This window comes from Dendropsophus ebraccatus, chromosome 11 (assembly GCF_027789765.1).
Source record: "Dendropsophus ebraccatus isolate aDenEbr1 chromosome 11, aDenEbr1.pat, whole genome shotgun sequence".
NCBI lineage: Eukaryota > Metazoa > Chordata > Amphibia > Anura > Hylidae > Dendropsophus > Dendropsophus ebraccatus.
Window position 1 is genome coordinate 39,811,975 of NC_091464.1, and position 23,620 is coordinate 39,835,594.

Here is a 23,620-nt window from a genome sequence, read left to right on the forward strand (position 1 = left end):
ACTGCCTTCAGCAGACATACAGACTCCGGGACCAGCTATGCAATGAGGAGCACTAAAGAACCACACCAGCAGGTTGGGGGTGGCATCCTTGCTTAATCCACGCTTAAAGAATGGCATTGCCCCTGGAAGGAATGGTGGATATGTGTGGCCAGCACTTTATTCTCTAAGGAGACACCAAACGGTTTCAAAGGCTGTTAACTTTTCTCATAGAGTATTAGTGGCAAGCTACACGCTGGCTGTACATACAGTAAGGGGTGCGCTGGTAGACAGTCAGGGTAGGTGGGATATTTTCCAATACTATACAGACTTTACCTCCTAGCTTGTCCACAAATTACCTGGAGCTGGCAGTGCTGTGGTGTGAGCGCTAGATAGAGTTGTGCCTATCCCTAGCAGAACTGCTCCAGCTTACTCTAGATTTCTTGGAATTTCCATTGATTGTCCGGGGAGCCCCTGGCGCAGCCCCCATGGACCCCCAGCTCTTACCTGCTTGCTGTAGGCATATGTAATAGCGGTGGCAGCGAGCAGGGTAAAAGGAGCAAGCTAGTGCTGACTTGACAGGTTGGCGCTCACTTGCCCCTCCAGATCGGCCCATGTAATAAAGCCTTAACAGCAGAAAACAAAATCCAGCTCCCAGCTCCTTAAATTCTGTAATCTTTATTTTTGGTACATCTTAAAATTCCAGTAGCTTAAAAACACTGCGCCGACGCGTTGTGAGGTAAAAACCTCCCAATCATGGCAAATTTACAAACCCCATTACACAACTATATACGGGTAAGATGTACCTCTCCGATACCGGGATCTTGGAACAACATAGGAATATATTTCATTATGATGTTTAATGATCTCATTAAATTGTGGGCTATACACCGCAAAGTTACAGAACATCATAATGAAATATATTCCTATGTTGTTCCAAGATCCCATGTGTGAACAGGTTCTAATGCCTGGAGTCAGATGTGTGGCGAGGAGGGGGGCAGACCTTGGGCAATATGTTATCACCAAGTATGTTAAGATCAAATAAAAGTCTGGATAGTGCCAGGACTTGGCTTTCTACTACAGGTGTTCACAAGTGTGCTAGCCCCAGATGCCCTATGTGCATATATGTAAAAAAGCAACTGATGAGGTAAGAACTATATCCATGTTTTCCACATAGCCTTAGAGCTTTATCCAAGTTCAGCAGCCACCGCTAATCAAATACCGAACATTCGGGTTCGGATGGACTCGAGCATGCTCCAGGTTCACTCATCTCTAGTCTTTATCTGAAAACCGATCTATACTATATTTATTAAGTTAATAATGGGGTGATCTATTTCATGTTTTCTACCATACCTGGAAGTAAGTCATGTGGTCTCTGATCCGGATGAGTTACGCCCTAGGGGTGGACCGGTATCGGGGAGGTACATCTTACCTGTATATAGTTGTGTTATAGTGTTTGTAAATTTGCCATGATTAGGAGGTTCTTACCTCGCAACGTGTCGGCGCAGTGTTTTTAAGCTACTGGAATTTTAAGATGTCCCAAAAATAAAGATTACAGATTTTAAGGAGCTGGGAGCTGGATTTTATTTTCTGCTTCTAAGTACAAACAGGACACGTCCCGCGATATTGCTCCACGCGCTCTGGGTACGGGAGAACCTTGTCAGGCAGGACATCTTGCATATGGTGAGCTGAACCAAATCTGTTGCTGAATAAAGCCTTAAGGTTAACCGGACCTGCCCTCAGGACAAGCAGATAGATATTTCCCTGCATGAACATAGTTTGGTGAGCGATCAATGGCGTTGCTTTGAAACGTTTTTCAGGCAAAACCTTTACAGCTTTATTTGTTCATCTATCTGAAAGGATTGAGATATAGCGGATGCTGAGAATAAGAGTTATTTTCTTGGCTACAAACATTGAGTTTCCTTCAGTGAATGTGAGTTATACTTTAAGGTTTATCTGTGATAACTAATATTCTACCAGATATGTATTGATTAAACATCCAAACTGCCATTAATTCTTAACAAATATATTCTTGATTTCTGCGGTTCATCCATTGTACGGAGCAGGGCTTGCTGGAACTGTACAGCCTAGATAGTTGTTGAAAATGAATGAACTGACTAAATGTGAGCCCAGAAGTAATTGTTTTTCATTTAATCTGATCCTTGCTGGAAGCATGCCTCGGGTCTGCGCTGTGTAAGAAATACACTTTTATAGCTACCCTGATCACAGCCGCCATAAATATCTGATGAGGATCACACCTATGGGACCTGTATGCGTTTCTAGAATGGGGGCAGTCTGACCACTGGCCCACATGTATAGAGAATAAATCTCGGCTCTCATTCAATGCAAGTAATGAAGTTTTATTCTAAAGCTTTAAGTAACAGCACAAGTTCGGACCCGACTTGGTCTTTCACAACAGTATATATGGTAAATACAATTTAAACAGAGACTAAACAATAGGTTAATTGGTATTATGGAAACAGCCAAGTCTGCTGTGATCCATTGTTTCTGGAACGCCCATTTACTTTTGTATAATACAGGGAGCTTGGTTTTGCAAGCCACTTCACCAGTCCATATATACTCCTGTGTTTTTGCTATATCTGTCTAATATGGAAATAGCTCTTTAAAGGGGAACTCCAGGTAGAGGTAAAAAATAAAAAAAAAAACTTTTACAGAAGCAAATAGCATTATCTATCTATCTATCTATCTATCTATCTATCTATCTATCTATCTATCTATCTATCTATCTATCTATCTATCCCAGTTTTGAAAATACCAAAAATCCATTTGCTTTAAAGTTTTTTGTTCTGTATTGTGTGGTTGTACTTCCTGGTTTATAAGTTGTACACAGTACTACAGGTTCCAGAATGCAATGCTTTCCCTCAGCTGTTTATCACAGTCCTCCCCCCTGACTATTCCCCACCCAAAGCTGTTGCAAAACATCCAGGCTGTGTTTACACATTGCAGTTGCATTGTGTTACTGAATTATTTGCAGTACTTTATCATTTCATTGTGTTTCCATCCACACAACATGCTGTATTCTCTACCTGTAACACCACACAGCACGCTGTATTCTCTACCTGTAACACCACACAGCACACTGTATTCTCTACCTGTAACACCACACAGCACGCTGTATTCTCTACCTGTAACACCACACAGCACACTGTATTCTCTACCTGTAACACCACACAGCACACTGTATTCTCTACCTGTAACACCACACAGCACAGTGTTCTCTACCTGTAACAGCACACTGTATTCTCTACCTGTAACACCACACAGCACGCTGTATTCTCTACCTGTAACACCACACAGCACGCTGTATTCTCTACCTGTAACACCACACAGCACGCTGTATTCTCTACCTGTAACACCACACAGCACGCTGTATTCTCTACCTGTAACACCACACAGCACGCTGTATTCTCTACCTGTAACACCACACAGCACGCTGTATTCTCTACCTGTAACACCACACAGCACAGTGTTCTCTACCTGTAACACCACACAGCACACTGTATTCTCTACCTGTAACACCACACAGCACGCTGTATTCTCTACCTGTAACACCGCACAGCACGCTGTATTCTCTACCTATAACACCACACAGCATGCTGTATTCTCTACCTGTAACACCACACAGCACGCTGTATTCTCTACCTGTAACACCACACAGCACGCTGTATTCTCTACCTGTAACACCACACAGCACGCTGTATTCTCTACCTGTAACACCACATAGCAAGCTGTATTCTCTACCTGTAACACCACACAGCACACTGTATTCTCTACCTGTAACACCACACAGCACGCTGTATTCTCTACCTGTAACACTACATAGCAAGCTGTATTCTCTACCTGTAACACCACACAGCACGCTGTATTCTCTACCTGGAACACCAGACAGCACGCTGTATTCTCTACCTGTAACACTAGACACCACTATATTCTCTACCTGTAACACAACACAGCGCACTGTTACTACCTGTAACGCTGATATTGGAATTAACTTTTTTAATTTAATTTAAATTTTTTCCGTTCTTATCTCCACGCACGTATTATGATCAAGCATCTTTTGCCTTTTAAGTGGAGCCCCACAATAAGGACTTTATCTGATATTATCTTACATGGGATATACTGTTTATACCTTGTTTTTGGTGCAGGTGGGATTGGCAGTGCCAGCTCTGATACTCTGTGCTGTTTAGCATCATTTATTTGTGTTACTGCATCATTTTTGTGAATACGCTGCAGTACTGCAATGACTCTCCAACATGTGTGAACATAGCCCTAATTTCACTGCAGAGTTCTGCACATTCAATGAAGTTGCAGCAGCTTCTTCTGGCCGGTCAGAGATAGTAAATCATTCAGGGGATCGGGGCATCCAGCCAAGCCTCCTGTGACATCACATCTGCCCCCGTCTGCATCATCAGCCTGTGCTCAGCAAACACACACAATGTGAGACAGAGGCATTGAAGATTTGTCTCCTAAGGGGGGATAGCAATGGGAGCAGGACACAATGTGGATTGGCACAGAGGCCATTTTTCTTCACTTCCTGGATTTCAAACAGCTACCAGTGTGGCAGAACCGTACAGATACGGTAATACATTATATAGACACATCTATATAACTTTTAATGTACTTTTCCAACGAGCAGGTCTCGTCTATACTCTGTATTTTGTATTTTTTTTGGTATTTTTATTAACTATGTACTTATTTATTCCAATTTAACAGCGTATTATGTACCTCTGTACTGTATGCATAGAAAAAAAAAGCGCTGCAGAATCTGTTGGCGCTATACAAATAAATTTATTATTATTATTATTATTATTTTAATAGAAAACAAGTTTTCCTAATGTGCAGTTCTGCTCCACTAGGCTCCTCCCAGTCTCTTTACCTGAAGGTCTTGATTACACAAAGCTATTATAGGATGTATTTTGACAATTATCAGCTATTATGGCCGATAATTTCTTTGTGTAATAAAAGGGAACGAATAGCCAACATACGCGATGTTGGCTGATCTTTGTCTTTCAGCATGTTGAAAGACAAACGACTTGAATAGCAATGATCTGCTACCATTGCTCCGTGTAATAGATTACAAGTACTAACTCTTTCCGTGCCCGTGGTGAGCAGCGGGACTCCCTCTGGGCTCTAGGATCTCTGGAGCTGACATGTCATGATTCGGCTGATGGACTGGCTGCTCTGATTGGCTAAGCAGCCAGTCCATCAGCAGGGACCGCCTTTTTCCCTGAGTCATGACATCACAACCTGGGTTGGAAAATGCCTTCCGGCGGGGCACAGGGAGAGGTAAGTTAGTACTTGTTATTAGAGATGAGTGAACCTGGAGCATGCTCGAGTCCATCTGAACCCGAACGTTCGGCATTTGATTAGCGGTGGCTGCTGAAGTTGGATAAAGCCGTAAGGCTATGTGGAAAACATGGATATAGTCATAGGCTGTATTCATGACATCCATCCATTTCCAGACAACCTTAGAGCTTTATCCAGTATTAGCAGCCACCGCTAATCAAATGCCGAAAAATCGGGTTCGCGTGGACTCGAGCATGTCCGAGGTTCGCTCATCTCTACTTGTAATCAATTTCCCCCCTGCCGGCTGCCGTATTTTATTATCCACAGGACATCTCCTTTAATAGCACCAGGAGGATGCCAACAGAGTGCTGCAGTTATTAGTAATGCCATTCAGAGTGCCACCTCAGAGGAAATGGTTAAAAAGATGCTATGTCCTTGGACTTCCCTACAGGACTATAAAGTGTTACAGTTTTAAGAATCCACATTTTTATTGCATCCGTCAGTAGAGCTCTAGAACCAAAAAAGGCTGTGTATCTGCAACAGAGACTGACATCCCCTTGGGAAAACTTGGAAAATTAATAAGTAGTACAACTTAAAATTCTATCACTTCATGATTGACAGTACAATAGTTTTAGTGTATGAGAATAAAGATTTTTAAGAGACCTTGTGGTCAATGGTCCTTTTAGTTTATTAGAATATGGCACAGATGTTATCCAGAAAAGTCAACCAAAAAGCTTGTGTTGTAGGATATTTTAAACATTAACATGATCAGTTCTGGGTTAATATATTGCCATGTGTCCAATCAAGTCACATTTTTTTAAAAGCTCAGTATGTTGTAAATTGTTAAAAGTAGTGGTACTCACCTTACCGATTCCCTGCTGCTCCTATTTGGACTCCTGGTTCCTCTGCCAATCTCTTCATTTTAGTCTCTCTTCATGGACATGTAATCACTGCAGCCAGTTACATGAGAGCTTGAGGCATCTTGGATCAAACATATATTACTGGGAGGGACACCCAGTAAAAAAAAAAAAAAGAAAATGGATGCACACATCAGTTTTTTTTTTTTCATCCATTTTTTTGCATAAACGTAGCGTGAACCCAGCCTAAGGAAAATTGATCCAGGACCATTAAAATGTCACTATTATTAAAGAATTCTTTAAAGCGACTCTTTACCCACAATCTGACCCCCTCAAACCGATTGTACCGTCTGTTTGGGGGGTCATATATTAATTCAAGATCTGTCCTGGGGTGCGTTTAGCAGGTGATGCAGTTATTGTCCTAAAAAACAACTTTTAAACTTGCAGCTCTTTGTCAAATTGGCGTGGCCTAGATTGTGTGTGCCGTAGGACTGCACCGCCCCTTCATCCCTCCTCCCTGCCCTCCTCATCATTAGGAATGCCCCCAGGCAGGATTTTTTCTATTCACAACCTGTCAGAACACTGCTTATGTGCCTTACTGATCCAACACATGCAGTGGTCACACAGGTGATAGTTAGGACAAATTGTTCTAGGGGCATTCCTAATGATGAGGAGGGACGGAGGGGCGTCGTAATCCTAGGACATGGGTATTCTAGGCCACGCCAATTTGACACAGGGCTGGAATAACTGCATCACCTCCCGAACGGACCCCAGGACAGATCTCGGATTAAAAGCAGATATCCGAAGGTACAAGTGGTTTGGGGGGGTCAGATTGTGGGTACAGAGTCGCTTTAAAACAAAAGCTCCATCCATATCAATCCAAACTTGTGTAGCATACGTGAAATACAGACATGTGGTTGCTCTTGTTTACATCATAAATTATTACTATCATCAGTACACAAAACTGCAACAGGCAAACAGGGCCATTGTTTCTGCTATTTAAAACACGTTAGTAAGAACATTGAACAAACTGACCAAAGCAGCCTCCGAGAGTGCTGCCGGGTTACCAGACTCTGCTCAAACCCAACACGTAACATACAATGATTGTATAATAGGCCAGTACACGTAGGGTCAGGGTCATATCTCTGACATGTCTAAGGGACTGATCAGACAGCAAATTACTTCTCTAACTTATTCTCTTACCATCCCTCTACTATGTATCCCTGGCAAAGCACTGCTATTATAGCTTTGAACAAATCCAGGATATTCTTTTTTTTTTTCTTAATTATATGAAACTATGGCTGACATGTAGAGTTAAAGCACAGGACTGGATTATACTATTACGGCACATTTTTACATTCTCATTTTTCCATGATATAAAAAACCTCATTAATGTTTCATACTGAATTTTGAACAGATCCCACTATTGACCTGCAGTGTCATTGACCTAAAATCCAGCATAAAAGATATGATCAGGTTTCGTGCTCTCTCATATGGCTATTTGACTTTGTAATTCTGTGCTGAATAAAGACCTTTTTTACTCCAATGATCCTTTGACTAATAAAACTGCTTATCCATAATCCGTCCTGAGCCAGGTACACTGCTGGGCCTCCTGCTGGTGCTGACATTTATTTCAGTATCTCCAGCATTAACCCCTGATTCATAGCATACTGTATATGTCTGTCACACTGACAGTGTGTGCTGTGCTATCTATGGATAATGTCAATAGGTCACTGGAATAAAGAATTAGCCATTTCTTCAGAAATATAGATGGGTTAACCACATACTATTGACTCACTACATGACTGTGTTACAGTAAAAGGGTAAGCAGTTATGCAATCAATTGTTATGTATATTATATTATCATTATCATTAAGGCTATGTTCATACTAGGTAAAACTACGGCCGTTGTTGCCGATGGCCTAAGGCTATGTTCACACAATGTCAAAAATGGAGAAAAAGCATCCGATTTCGCTATTTAAAAAGACGTCCGTTTTTGCAGCAATTTAACTGACTTCAATGCAATTGCATTGAAGTCAATGGGAAAACGGACGTCCTATGCACACAATGCATTGAAAAACTGACGTTTTTGCAGCAGACATCAAAATAATGAACATGAACATTATTTTCGGGCGTTTTTTGCAAATAGCGGACGTTTTTTATTAGTTGTTCACACACAGTTCTTCTTTTGTCACCGTTCTTTCTCCGTTTTTACTATTAAATTTAATGGATTTTTCAATTAAGTCACAACCAAAGGCCATTAGTAACCCCAAACTAAGATAATGTGCAAACACCCGTCATTGCACTAAGGGGATGCCAGGCTTCGAAAAACGTCTGTTATTTTAGACTCATTTTAAATGGAGCTGAAAAAAACGTTGTGTGAACATAGCCTAATAGTGTTTTTCCACTGGTGGACCTTCTGCCGATCAGACATTGATACCATATTGTATAGATATTTCTAAATGATATATGGACTTTATGTAAGTAAACAACAAATACAGTTCCCAGGTTGTAAGTTTTATTACTGATATCTAATGACGAAAACAGAATTCTGCTCAGCTACTTTAAGGTTTTGTTCACACATTTTTTTTAGTCTGTATTTTGATAATTACGGCCACAAATAGCACGCTCATCATTATTTATGGCCACCGTTGTCAAAATACTGCCATATTTATGCATCAAAAAACCTTGTGTGAACATTGTGTACCCATCAGTAATAAAACCTTTTGACGTTACAGGGACACGTCAGAAGTTTTGATTGGTGTGTTTAAGGGGGGGGTGTCACTGCTGAATCCCCCCACTGATCAGGAGAATGAGCAGGGAGAAAATGTGTATTTTTGGGAGGACACACCCACATAGAAAGAGACTGCAAACTGTGTATCAAGGGTCTTAAAAAAAATGATGGAACGAAGACTGCAGGCTGAAACTTAAAGGGGTATTCCTATATGGAGTGATGTACTTTTAAAGGACCCACTTGCTTGAACATCTTCTTTGTATTCGGATATAGAATAGTAGGTGAGTCCATATACTATTTAGCTGTAGTTCTACATCCTCCCTTATTATACTGCCCATCTCTTCTGTATGCAGATTCTGTAATGTGTCCCCTGTCATGCTGTCACACTGCTCTCTCCCACACGCCAGAGCTCTGTGTTATTAGTCCTATCACTTGGAACAATGTTACTGATCTATGACTTGCTGAGCTCATAGGACTCAGAGCAAGTGCAGTCATAAGACTCTGACCCCTCTGTCTCTGCAAAGTCAAAGGCATCATAGGAAAGAGGCGCTGCAGTAGGAAAACCATATGGCGGGAGGGGGGGATAGGAATCAACATGGCAGACAACCCATGCAGCCCAAGTCAAGTGCTTTATTATTTAATAATACCTCTCCCTCTCTCTTGCTATATACATACATCTTTCATGAACTTTTACTAGTGGACTGTTACTTCTCTTTGCGTCTTCCCCATTATGGGATACGCTGACTGGAGGAACAGGCATCTTAGGGAAGTGACAAGTGAAAATACCTTGACAATAGAGAATATAGTGAAGGCGGCACTCACCATTATCGGTTCAAAGATGCTTTATTGGGACAGTAAAGGCATCAGTAATAGGTGCTTTCCACAGAAATTACAGAGCACGTGTGAAATGCTTCTCGGCCGACCTGATTGCTGATGCCTTTACTGTCCCAATAAAGCATATTTTAACCGATACTGGTGAGTGCCGCCTTCACTATATTCTCAATTGTCAAGATATTGCTGGACTTTTAAAGCAGAGCACCACGAGTGGTCGAGGGTTATTGCATATGGGAGTGTCACGCTGAGCTCTTTATACGGGTTCCTATTGCTAGGACAGTGCTGATATCGTTGCTCTTTGTAACTACAAATGAAAATGGAGCTGCATCCAGTGTAGTGTCTACTCATCTCTCTGTATGCAGGCATAGAAATGTGTGTGCAGAAGGGCCCACCTATTGCTAACCCTACTGCAAGCGACAACAATAAAGGAGTGTATACATCTTACTGTGGGGCCCATGCTAATTCCTAGAATGAAGACTGAATAACGTCCCAAAATAAGGAAAAGTCAATCCCCTAGCTTACTGAGCCTATTACATGGCTTGACAATTGTACGACCTATCTGGCCAATAATCGCTCTACAGTGCGGTAGTCCTTTTGACTTTTGCTTAGCCTCCTCCGACTGGGAGAGCTCCATTTATTTGAGCAGAGCTGTGTTTTAGTTCTCTGCCCAGCATCTGTTTGGTGACGTTGTGTTGGAGAATTCTGTAGGTAATCACACATGAACGCTAGCTCAGTCAGACACCTGGATCCGGTTGTACACGGGCAACAAAGTGACTTCTACTATTGTACAGGCTAGCTCAGTGAGAATTGATACACATGAGAGGTTTCTTCTCACCAGCCATGGACATGGACGTTCTGAAGGGGAATCCAAATAACACCAGGGGGTGCTATAACAAGTATGCAACTGAAATTTCTACAAACAGGAAAAAAAAAATTTCTTAAATGACTTTAATTCAATAATTGTAATTTTTTTTAGCCACATCTAATAGAGGAAATGAATCTGGTATCATGGGACAGCGGCTGTAATGAGACAATGTATAGTATATTGAGTAATGGGACACACTTCATGATTTCTTGTATGAGTGGGCGGACCATAGACATTCATTCCGGTTTGTGCTCATGTTATTACTGTCAGTTTTTCTGTGTTTTTTTTTTCTTTAAAGCCCTAAGGATTTACTTGTGGATTGCTTGGCAACTGCTGTGCACAGATGTGTTGTGCTGAGGATGCGGATCACTGTAGGCTTTAATGATTGCTCTGCAGTCCTACTTGGCGGTGATGAAACACTTACAGTACTTTCCATTAGGAACAAGCTAGTGAACTGCGGATGGACAGGACCTGGAGCCCAGTATTTTGTATGTCACTGAGTATAGTCCCTGTAAGGAATAAGGGGGCGGTATATAACCAAGGATCAGTGTCGTCGGTTTATTAAGTAGACAAGTCCTTTTGGAACATAATTTTGAAATCCCTGCAGAACCTTACAGAATCCGAAGCTTATTATATGCCAATATGGACATGAAATTCTGTGCTGTATATTAATGTATAGTATCCACTTTCATTAAAGCAAATTCTAAAGGCTTGGAACATGTTAGTTTAGCCTATTCCCTAAGGAGCAAAATCCATAAATTATTGCTCCTTAAAAGGATTAATAGTCAGTGCAGGAGATTTCCACTTGCGCCCCCTTCCCCCCAGACTATAGATATTGACTGATTCACAAACGTCTGTAGGTATTAGCACATTAGCTGACTACAGGCTGATGTCTGCTATATGTAGTCAGCAGGGGAAAAAATGCATACAGTACAAATAGAGGAACATGCATGCTGGATAATGCATGCAAAAAATGGTGCATGTAGTCTAACTATGTTTAATTTAGTGTTCCCATCCATGATGGCTGTGATTACACCAGCCTTCATGCTGAGGCCGCATGCAAAGGTTCTTATTAGGAATAAATGGACAGCTGTGGTATTCTTTCCGATTGCAACGTCCTGTCACACCCCGATCCATGCTTCATGTTTACAATGTGGGGCAGAATAGGATCCATGTAAAGGTCAATATTGTAAATGTCACTAATATATATGTATATATTTTTTTATATATAATTTTTTAACTCTTCAGACCAAAAGGAATTGCTTTAGGGTGCCTTCACATGCACAGTATTGCAGTGGATTTCACGCTGTGAGTTCCACAGCTAAATTTGCTGCCATACTGTGTACTCCTACGGCCTATGGGCTCTACATTCACAGTGGATTTTCATTCCGCTGCAAGAACGTAGCCACAGCCTACTTAACTGCATCTGGCGGGCTAACAAGCTAATGCATTGCCTGTCTGCGCTCTGGCTTGCTTCTCATGCTCCCTAATGTTCTGCTCAGTCAGTGCCCTGTCCCACTGTAGCCACAGGTTGGCTGAGCGGGACAGCAGGTGACCTGGAAGCCGGAGGAGCAAGACGGAACGGGTAATGTAGGTAATATATTTGCTTGTGAGCCTAGTAACTGCTGAGTTAAGCAAGCCGTGGCTAACAGTATGACAGCAGAATTTTCAGCGTGATATCTGCTGCGATATGGTACATGTGAAGGCACCCTAAAGGGGTATTTAGGGCATATAACCTTTTTCTTGCTGGGATTGCAATAAATAAAGCATAGTCACGTACCTGGGTCCTTCCCAGCCATGGACACTATTGTGGTTAAGTGACAGCCACATCAGTGTCCTGTCTGCTGTCAGGTGATTGGCAGTAACTGCAGAGTGGGGTACTTGATGACGTTACAAGGGATCTGTGGGGATCCAGGTAGGTGACTAAACCCTTCCTTTTTTTATTTTAGCCACAGCAACATATAAAAAATATTGGTCCAAAATACCCATGCTGGTATATGGAATAGACCATTATGGTACTGTATATCCACAGGTAATGCCATAAAGGTCTCATGTATTTAGGTCCAACCTGTGGGATCTGCACCTTTGCCAGAACTGGGGAAATTGACTGGTACTGCGTGGTATGGTAAAGGATGGATAGAAAGGTGACCACACATGCAACTCTCTCACTTTATTTACTTGTATAGCAGTGAATAGAGTAAGTATCTGTATCTGTTTTCTGCATGGATGTGGTGACTGCCTTAGGGTGGGGATCACAGGGTCCTGGTTCTGGAGATAGCCGAAGGTGGGGCTACCTATCACCTATTGGATATGACTTCATATCCGTAATGATGAAGATAAAGCGTGAGCCATTTGTATCTGTCCTATCAGTCTGGATGCCACAATCTTTGCTTTTAGGATTAGCAGGATTTCTTACACAATGAGGGGTTGCAGCTGTCATTTTCTAACATAATGCATAGCATGCAATTGTATATCCCCTGGTTTACACTAACACCACCCAATGCCCAGATGACATCAGTATGCTGGCCTGTAATCACGTCTGTGTAACCAGCATGACTGCTGACATTTTTCAGGTTCTTATTAGAAACCAATTCTGCTTACTTCAGCTACCATCCACTTAGTAGCTTCAGTTTCTTTCCCACAGAAGTTACTGCTGACAGTTTCCCTTTGGGAATGTACTCGGATGTTTATATGAAAGGAAGGAATTTCTTTTTAGCAGAAGTATTTTTTATTGTCCAAAGAGATTTAACATGTATCAACTATTACTAAGGATGACGTCTATTGCTTGGACAATGGACTGGAAAATGTCATCTCTGGAAAAAAAAGGAAAAAAAACCCTTCTAAACGTCAATAATCAGTAAATCGGTTAAAAGATGCCTATTCTAAATCTGTAATTTTTATCTTTTCTATTCAGTTACATGCTTTTGTTCTAAGCCGGAAAATAGGGCATGTGCTGCAGCTGGTGCATTAAGAGGACTACCAAGCTTGGCTATATAATGGGGAGTGTACCAAGCTTGGCAATATAATGGGGAGTGTACTAAGCTTGGCTATATAATGGGGAGTGTACTAAGCGTGGCAATATAATGGGGAGTGTACTAAGCGTGGCAATATAGTGGGGAGTGTACTAAGCGTGGCAATATAATGGGGAGTGTACTAAGCTTGGCTATATAATGGGGAGTGTACTAAGCTTGGCTATATAATGGGGAGTGTACTAAGCGTGGCAATATAATGGGGAGTGTACCAAGCTTGGCTATATAATGGGGAGTGTACTAAGCGTGGCAATATAATGGGGAGTGTACTAAGCGTGGCAATATAGTGGGGAGTGTACTAAGCGTGGCAATATAATGGGGAGTGTACTAAGCTTGGCAATATAATGGGGAGTGTACTAAGCGTGGCTATATAATGGGGAGTGTACTAAGCGTGGCAATATAATGGGGAGTGTACCAAGCTTGGCTATATAATGGGGAGTGTACTAAGCGTGGCAATATAATGGGGAGTGTACCAAGCTTGGCTATATAATGGGGAGTGTACTAAGCGTGGCAATATAATGGGGAGTGTACTAAGCGTGGCAATATAGTGGGGAGTGTACTAAGCGTGGCAATATAATGGGGAGTGTACTAAGCTTGGCAATATAATGGGGAGTGTACTAAGCGTGGCTATATAATGGGGAGTGTACTAAGCGTGGCAATATAATGGGGAGTGTACCAAGCTTGGCTATATAATGGGGAGTGTACTAAGCGTGGCAATATAGTGGGGAGTGTACTAAGCGTGACAATATAATGGGGAGTGTACTAAGCGTGGCAATATAATGGGGAGTGTACTAAGCGTGGCAATATAATGGGGAGGATCTCAGAGACTTCTTTGTTTCTAGGCTTACTCCGGGACAATGCAAGTAAGTCAAACGATAAAACTTTTAGGGTACAAACCCACACACCGTATATGCAGCGTATTTATTGCTGCGATACGCAGCAAATACGCAGTGAATACGCAGCATATACACAGCATATTAGATCTAAATAACTGAACACAGCATCAAATCTGCACCATCAAATATGCTGTGTATTTGTTGCGTATCTGCTGCGTATACGGTGTGTGGGTTTGTACCCTTAAACTTGGAATCAGGGTTTTTTAAGCTATTCTCTATTTACTGTAGTATAGGAAGTGGCAAAGTCTCTTCAAGGGATATTCTGGTATACAAAAATTAAATGTATGCAGTACAAAGAAAAAATCTCCACTTATCATGTGATTGTACCTATCTACCTATCTATCTATCTATCTATCTATCTATCTATCTATCTATCTATCCCTAGAGTTAAGACTTGTAACCCAACATACGCTTGCTGGCTGCACATGCTTGGTGCCAGGAGTTATAGGAAGGTGAGCGGCTTATCTATGAAATAATAGATTAAGGGAACTCGGAATTATTGTGATAGGCTGTCACGGTACTGCTGCTGGTATTCGATCAGGGAAGGGACAGGGTGGACACAGACTGTGAACCGCCCACTGTGCCTGCTTACTTGCCTCACAGTGACTGCAGGCAACTAGAAAAGACAAGTCAGACACCCATGGAACCGAAAGCTTGCCTACTTGGGATCTTAGATCCCTAATATTGAGGATACCTACACTGTGCAGGAGTTTATCACCAAAATGAATAGAATGAAGAAAGGTGTCTTTATTAAGAGAAAGTGTTCACACAAGTTTGAAAAAAAAAAATCAAAAATTGGGAACGTTGGATAGACATGGCAGGTTATCCCTCGAGAGCCTTATGGGAATGTTGTAGGAACCCTGTCCAGGTTCTGCTTAAAAAAGTAGGCGTTGTAATATGACTTTATACCACTAGACATAACTGCTTTAATTGTTGGAGTTCATTGTTTCTTTCTAAACTTCTGTTACCCACTGTACTTCATTATCTGATACGAGATTCTTCTTCGCATGGCACAAGTGTACACTGTTGGGTTTTCCTCTATCTGTTTTCCTTTTGTTTTTTCCTAATATCTATGAGAATATAAGTGTTGGAGATATGTGTCATGAGCTGCCTGATCTTTCTGCTGCACAATTCAGATGGCATACTATCAGTACATGATTGTTTTTCTGATTTCTACTGTACTATTTTTCTATTGTTAAAAAATCTTTTTGTTTGCTAAAACCAAATAAAAAGTCAGAAACAGCACCAGTATCTGGTATCTTACAAAATCCCGAGTGCACGTCTCCACGGCCTGGGTCCAACGGCTCCGCCTCAGCACTTTATATATGTGAATCCTTTATATTTTCGCACAGCAACATTTTGGTTTATACCTTTCTCAAGCCAGGGATTCACGTGTATGAAGTGCTGCCTACTTATGTATGTTTGCAGGCAACTGAACGACTGTCCCTGACTTAAAATACTTGAAACGCGGACTAGACAAACAAACAATTAAGAGAAGTAAGCAAGTCAAGTCAAACCAAACGGGTAGCGTATTACACAATCAGAATCCTTAAGAATTGTAGGGTCGCAATAGCCGAGGTCACATAACAATGGATAGTCAGATAGCAAAAGCAGGGGTCAGGAAAGCCTGAAATAAAAACAGGGATGCTTAGCTTGCTAGGAACCTAGTCTAATAGCCAGCAAAGGGTTAACTGGCTGGAGAGGTTATATGGTAGATCAGGGGTCTAGTCCAGAACGTGATTGGTCCATTCCCCTGATCTCCAAACCACAGACACCTAATAACCAAACACGCTGACAGTCAGGGAGACCTGACAGTCACAGAAATCGCCAAAGTAAAACACGGTTAACCGTAAAGTCACAGGAGGGAAGTTTGTAGGAAACAGGGTGTGGTAAGGAAAGCAATTACTGAGGTAGAAAGTGTAGGACAGTGTTCAGATCAATACAAAAACAAAATACAAACACAACCTGACTACCGATGCAGTCTCAGCCGCACACCACAAGCCAAGGGTCGTGCTGAGCGCAGGACAGGTACGGGCATGACAGAGGCTTTGCAGCAAGGGAGAAGATCATAATACGAGTTTAGAGACTCACTCTTTAGCAGCCAGGGGAATACAGGGGGGAAAACATGCCAGCAATGCAGAATGGAAACTGTATTCTGCAATCCTCATGGGCTGCTACTGGGCACCCACACTGTGAAGGGGCAAATAGGGAGCAACATGGGACAAAAAAGGAAATTATACATATTTAGCATGGAGGATTAGTTTACACCGTTGCCTTGTATGTAATGTTTTCCCTGTAAAGTAACAATTCAAAACCATCTATTCCTAGACTCCACTTTTTGTTGATGTGGCCTTTCCCTTTGTTAAAGGAATGGGTTCCTTACACAGTCTAATACAATCAGCACACAAAGGGACACACCTCCAGCTAGTAACACCCAATGGTTAGTAAATAAATATATTTTTAGAAGAAATAGCAAAGGAAGCTAAAAGAATGACACAAAGGCAGGAGGTAATGGGAGCATAATACACAAAATGTACTTACCTGTCCCTGTGCCCCAATGGCACAGCCCCCAGGTAACTCTGGCAGCCGCTGGCCAACACCTGGGTACATCACTTACCCGACTTCTACAGTATAAATGTCACTGCAGGAGGCTGGCGGCTGCCAGCGAGAGCCACGCTAAGGGTACGAGGATAGGTAAGTATACTTTATGTTCCCTCACCTCTCTGCCCTCCTGTCATTTTTGAGTTTTCCAGAACTGTCATTTTATTCGGTGTACAGGTATCTACTGCAGAGCTGATGGATGGATGTTATAATGTCAGAATATACTTGGAGCCGTTTACTTTATTATTTTTATTTCATAAGGCTAGACCAAACAATTTCTGTAGCTCATGTTTCTGGCGGCGGTGCAGGTTATGTTATTTGCTACCGTAAATCATATAGATGTAGATCTGTTTACTAAAATGCCATGCTTTTATTTTACATTCAATATAAAAACCTATAGGAACCTTTAGGGTGTGTTCACACAAGTGGATAGGCTGCAGATTTGTTTGTGTAAAGCCATTGTTTACAGCCGTGTCATTTCTTTGCTGTTTTAGGCTTAGTACTAATGCTAAGCTACACTCTCACATTGTGCTTGGAGGAATCTAATGTTGGGTGCTGAGTGGTTATTAACCATAGAGAACTTACAGTACAGGAACCTTATCATGTGTGCTTCATAGAGTAATGTGTAATCCATGGCTTTCCTTTCTTCCTCTTCAAAGGAATCTCCAGCAAGTGGACCAAGAGGTTTATTTGTTCGAGATATCGTAACCCAAATCCAGGACTGTCCAGTGAGAAGTGTAGATGACTGGCATAAATGTCTGACCGACATCTCCATGAAGCCCCAAACAGGCTTCTGTATAAGCTCCGCAGCTCTACAACAGCTACACTTCCCCAGCAGAGGTACAGATGCAATCCATAGCACTGCTTAGTATCATCAATGGGGGAGATCTACCCAGCCGCAAGATTCTCTTTGTTTCTGTAGAAACCAATCACATCTCAGGTTTAATTTCTCACATTGCTCTGGTAAAATAAAAGCTGAGCTGTGACTGGACAAAAGCAGCAGTCTTTTTTTTCTTTTTTTTAGGAGTGTCACTCTTACCCATATAGTATGTTGCTGCTATACTAGACATATGATATGGGCAAGAATGGAACTATTTTTGGAAATAAAGCTTATCCTCTGCTGACACCAAACACCGCCTCCGATCAGGTGTACAGGCAAGCTGCGGTGCTCAGGTAACAGTGCACATCAGGCTCTGTGCAGTGGTGGCTCTGGGTTACTGCTGCTCAGCTCCCTTTTTACTTCAATCCTGAGGACAGTCCAATAGTATTTTAAATTGGAGAACCCCTTTAAGGAAAGAGAAATGGCAAGCAAAGTAAGGTCTCACTAGTCAGGGTACATGTTCTTTTGTTGGACATAAGAAAATATCTACTTGTACTCCATAGAAATTATTCTTGCTGATTTCTTTCCTTTTCAGTGTACAGGCGGCTGGATGGATCTGTAGAGTGTTGCAGTAACAACAGTTTTTCTGACGTCTGCTTTACCTACAATGTCCATGGGTACAGTCAGCAGGTAAACCTATACTGGATGTAATAGATAGGTCATGTACTTCAGTTTACAGATATTACTGACATAAATAGTGAACGAGCAAATGCACTAACCGTTTCACATGTAAGATGTTGTAACCTGTGGTCTTTGTGTCCTTACTTACAGTATGCTTGTCTGGCAGCAAGGAAAGCAATCCAATCCAGTCCAGAGTGTCAGTCTAATTCAGACTGCCAGAAGTCAGCTGCTAACAGTGTCTGTGCCATTCCATCGATAGAGAATCAGACTCGCCTGATCAGAGTGAAGCATCCTCCTCAACTAGATATGTTATTCATAGGTTATTCTGCACATCTAGAATACGGAGGTGAGCAAATATAACACTAAAGTTTAAAGGGTTCATCCTACAATCCTACAGTGTTAATGGATGCTTATTACATTTATTTTAGCTGATGCCTCTTTCCTAAAGTGTCCATACCATTGGAAACTTCAGATTACATAAAGAAATGACAGTATACTCTATTTAAAAGCCCTGCAGTGCTATGACACTCTTTTATTACTTGAATCAAGTACTAGTGTGTAGAAAGAGTCCAACAGCATCAGGGGTGGTTCAAAGGGTTCACAAATTTATTGTGTGGCCAGGTACAAAGACAAGATTTCGACTACCTAGTCTGGAATTGGTGGCTGCCTGCATTATGTGGGAACAAGAGGTGCTGTTTTTTTTTCTTAAATTTCAATAGTACTCTCGAAAATATACGTTTTTTTTTGCTAATATATAAATCACACTGAAGTCCAGGGGCAGTTCCCCAGCATGGAGCATCAGCCCAGGTAAGTCCAGCCCATATAGTCTTTGTCCAGTGGCTGTCAGTTAAACATGGTAGGCGAATGCAAGCGTGCTGCAGGGCGGTGAATAAAAGGACGTGGGCTGAACTTACCTGGACTCATGCCATGCAGGAAAACGCCCCCTGGACACTTGAGCCTCATTTGGATATTAACCAAAGGGCTTATATCTTACCGACAGAGAGGACTATTGTAATTAAAAAATTTATGCCGGAAATTATGATGAGAAGCCTTATCAAGCATTGTGTTTACTTACAACCCCAGTTACCTGCCTACTGGCTAGTTTTAAGGATACAATCAATATATGTAATATTACCTTAATTTGTGTAAACTCCATTGTGATGTATATGTTGGAACAATATAAAAGTAAGCTACGTATATAATACACATGCATGGAGGGTAATGGCAGTCATCTTTTTCCCACAGTGAGCCTGAGCAGCTTCATTCCTCGATACAAGTTTCTGAGTGTCAACCTTCCAGTGGTAATAGAGACCTTCTGCAAGTATCCTTTTAAGTGCAGTATTGGTAACCAAACAGAGGATATATAATTTAAAATATATATAATTGCGACTTTTTGGGCAGTTTTTGGTATTATACAGCAAGTAGGTACTTGTTCTCTGAGAGAGAAACGCCACATTAGTTAGGGTGGGTTCACACCACAATTATGATGTCCATGCAACCCATATGTCGACAACCTGTCAAAATGGGTTTCCGATATATGTGTGCACAGGATCATTGACTTCAATGGCCCGAATGTAGTCAACAAGTGACTATGTTTGGGTCATTTCTCGAACATATATACGTGTTATTACTAGGACATAAAACTGCAGTGCACCATGCTTAAAATATACATGAATACAAGCAGGAAATTATCCATCGTGGTCACTAGTTGATTGCATTCGGGCCAATGAAGTCAACATGGCCTCAGCTTGTCTATGCTTCTATATGTCAGCATCCCGTATTTACAGGTTGCTGATGTATATGTGCCTTGGGAGGTGCAATTGTGATGGGAACCTGATCGTACAGACTTCAATAGAAGCAGTGTAATTGAGATGGATTACATTAGTTCTTAAGTGTCAAATACATACACTGCTGTGTGTGCAATGCAATACAGTTGCATCATTGGGCATGTAACCAGGTCCCAGGGGCAGAATTTTCCTGTATTGTAAATACAGAATGAATTACTTTTAGTGTTAAGTTACTTTACAATTGATTGTAAAATAAAAATAAATAAATAATGTAAACGAGCGCCGATCTGCTCGTTTACTGGGCCTATTCCATGGCTCGATAATCATTTAGCAATGGCTGCAGGGACATCATTACCTATCCATGTTGCAGGTGTTCTCCTGCGCTCCTTCTTCCTCCCGTGCGGACAGCAGCGGACAGCAGCTTCTGTGCGGCCTGTCTCAGCTGACAGGCTGCTCAGCCAATCACTGGCCGCGGCGGTCCTGGCCAGTGATTGGCTTAGCGTTCTGTAAGCTCAGACAGGCCGCACAGAAGCTGCTGCTGCGCACGGGACCGGGAGGAAGAGGAGCGCAGGAGAAGCCCTGCAACATTCTTAGGTAATGTATGCTGCTTGTGAAATCGTCGGCCGTCCGCCACGCTATTCCACGCAGCGATGCATTGTCGGTGCCCGATGATTTTAGGTTTGACCCTAAATAAACAATCAGCCGATGAATTGATCATCGGCTGATCGTTGTCGGGCCGATTAGCGGTCTGTAGAATAGGCCCCTTAGAATCAGGAGTGATGTAGGAAGGAAGCTGTATGGCAGCAAGTAATATCAGACTCCTGGCTATTATGGTGTGTCTTATGTGATGGGTATTTCTCTGTACATATTTCTCTTTGCTTCCTTAATTCCTCCTAGATATGTGATTTCTCTCTCGGGGGCACTGGCAGTGATCAATGCTGTTCCTTGCTTTGCCCTGGATGGACAGTGGATATTAAACTCTTTCCTGGAAGCCACGCTGAGTTCTCTCATAGTAGAGAAGGAGAACCGAGAACTTTTGGGGTTTTTCATTCTTCTAGCAGGCAGTATTCTGTTAACAGCTAATGTGGTCCTGGGACTTTGGATGGTGACAGCCCGGTAGCCACATGTCCTAGCCTCTGGAACATCTGCAATGAATAATCCTTCTCCTTGTGATGGGCTTGACTGCACTTTTCTTCAGTTCCTATTTTTTTTATAGTTGGAGTGTGTGATATGTGACCAAAAATTGCCAGGATCTTGAGTCTGTGAACAGAAACATGCGGACTGCACTAATGGAAACCGTTCAGTGACAAGCGAGGGGCCTGACTTATGTTACAGACAATGCAATATTGTACCACCAATACCCCATGATCACTAGTGTCCTCCTTTTCTATATGTTTGAATGTGAATATGGTTTCTTTTCTGAGTACACGGGAGATATTTCCTCCTACAGTCTGTATTGTTATAGCATTTATCATGTAGCATTTTGTAAGGTCCTGTGTCTATATCTTTCTGTCTTATATTAGTGTCAAAGTCGTTTTCTGGTCACAACATATTCATGGCCTAGCCCTAGGATAGAAACACCAGTCACTGAGGTGGCAGCACTCAGCACTCTACTGATCAACTGTTCCCCCAAGCGGCATCTCTGCAATACACAGGGAAACACTGACAGACGTAGGTGGCACTGTTCTCTATACAGTGGCTTCTCTGCAATACACAGGGAAACACTGACAGACGTAGGTGGCACTGTTCTCTATACAGTGGCTTCTCTGCAATACACAGAGAAACACAGACAGAAGTAGGTGGCATTGTTTTCTATACAGTGGCTTCTCTGCAATACACAGAGAAACACAGACAGAAGTAGGTGGCATTGTTCACTATACAGTGGCCTTGATGAGTTGCTGCAGCTCTGCTCCCATTCACTTAAATAGAAGCTGTACTGCAGTAACACAGCATGATTGCCAGGTGTCAGCACCCTACCATTCTGATATTGATGACCATCAATATGTTGTAGGTGTAAGAAGGAGCTCTACCATACCTGAATCTGTTCCCATGGAAGTTATTGGGACCCTACTGTACAGAAATATTGCTTAGATTTCCATAACCTACATAGAGTGTATGGAGCCGCAGGGACTCTATGGTCCTTCATATCATTGTCTTTATGAGCAGTGGTAGTTTTAGCACCAAATATTTATAATGTAAGTTTTTTTGCCACATTTTTTAAAACAAAATATTAAAGGCGGCTCCATGCTAAAATACTGTAAAATATGTAAATGTTGTCTGTATTAACACCATCTAAGCTCCTAAAACGCACTTCTCGTCTTGAAGCCGGCAGCGTTTGTCGCAAATAGAGATTTCAGATGTTATATACTGTAAGTAAATTTACAAATGTTGCAAATGGAGGTCTCATAGTACAACCACGAACACCCCCACCCCCTCATTCTGCTGCACATTTCTGGGCACAGCTGCTGCAGGGTGAATATACTGTTCTAAGACATAGCAAAGTGAAGGGGCGAGCATATAGCCTTCATGTGATTTAACAGTTATCCTCATTTACATCAATGATTTTTTCCAGGTAGCCTTTTGTTCTACAAGAATTTAAAAAGGTTTTAGCTTCGATTGTGAGTGATTGAGAAGTGTCATTGTGAGTGTTGTATGACTGAAAGTGAATGTGTCGTCTAGGTTTTTTTTTTTTTTACTATTCAGAGACAGAGTCTTGGAACTTGGTTCTAAATCTGTTTCTATTTTCCGATTCCAATTTTTTTTTTAAGAATTTTTTTCATACCTTATGGGTGCAGCCATCTTGCCTGAACTATCTTAACAGCATTTAGAGTTATGCTTTACGGGATACCACATTCTTGTCGGCACAATACTTTGGGCCAGACCTTATTCCTAAGAATGAGAGCATTTTCTAGGCAAGCTCTGTGACTTTTGCAGAGATCTATTTACAGGGATGGGAAGCTGAATTCTGAGCATCAGCGATGCTCGGCTGACATTTGACCAAACGGTTAATACTTTACCTGTCCACGCTCTCTGTCTTCTCCTGCTCTCTGTATGCATCCTGGCGCCGCACGCTCTGAGCTGAGAGGTTCCTCAGTGCAGGAGCGCAGGAGAAGACTGGGAGCGTGGACAGGTAAAGAATTAACTGTTTGTGCAAGGGCTATGGTATCAGGCCATGTAATAGGCCCAGTAAACGAGTGCCAATCTAGCAGGTATTGATCAGGCCACCATCAGCC

General features: G+C 42.0%; 1 protein-coding gene across 1 annotated transcript in view; it reads left to right on the top strand.

Annotated features, from left to right (window-relative positions):
• Nucleotides 1–22,123, top strand: part of MBTPS2 (membrane bound transcription factor peptidase, site 2) — a 50,087-nt gene extending 27,964 nt beyond the window's left edge. The window contains exons 7-11 of the mRNA XM_069945126.1: nucleotides 17,759–17,939; nucleotides 18,515–18,609; nucleotides 18,751–18,946; nucleotides 19,846–19,921; nucleotides 21,285–22,123. Of these exons, the coding sequence (XP_069801227.1) occupies nucleotides 17,759–17,939; nucleotides 18,515–18,609; nucleotides 18,751–18,946; nucleotides 19,846–19,921; nucleotides 21,285–21,507 (771 nt within the window). The 3' untranslated portion in view covers nucleotides 21,508–22,123. The remainder of the gene's footprint in view (nucleotides 1–17,758; nucleotides 17,940–18,514; nucleotides 18,610–18,750; nucleotides 18,947–19,845; nucleotides 19,922–21,284) is intronic.
• The last annotated feature ends 1,497 nt before the right edge of the window (nucleotides 22,124–23,620 follow it).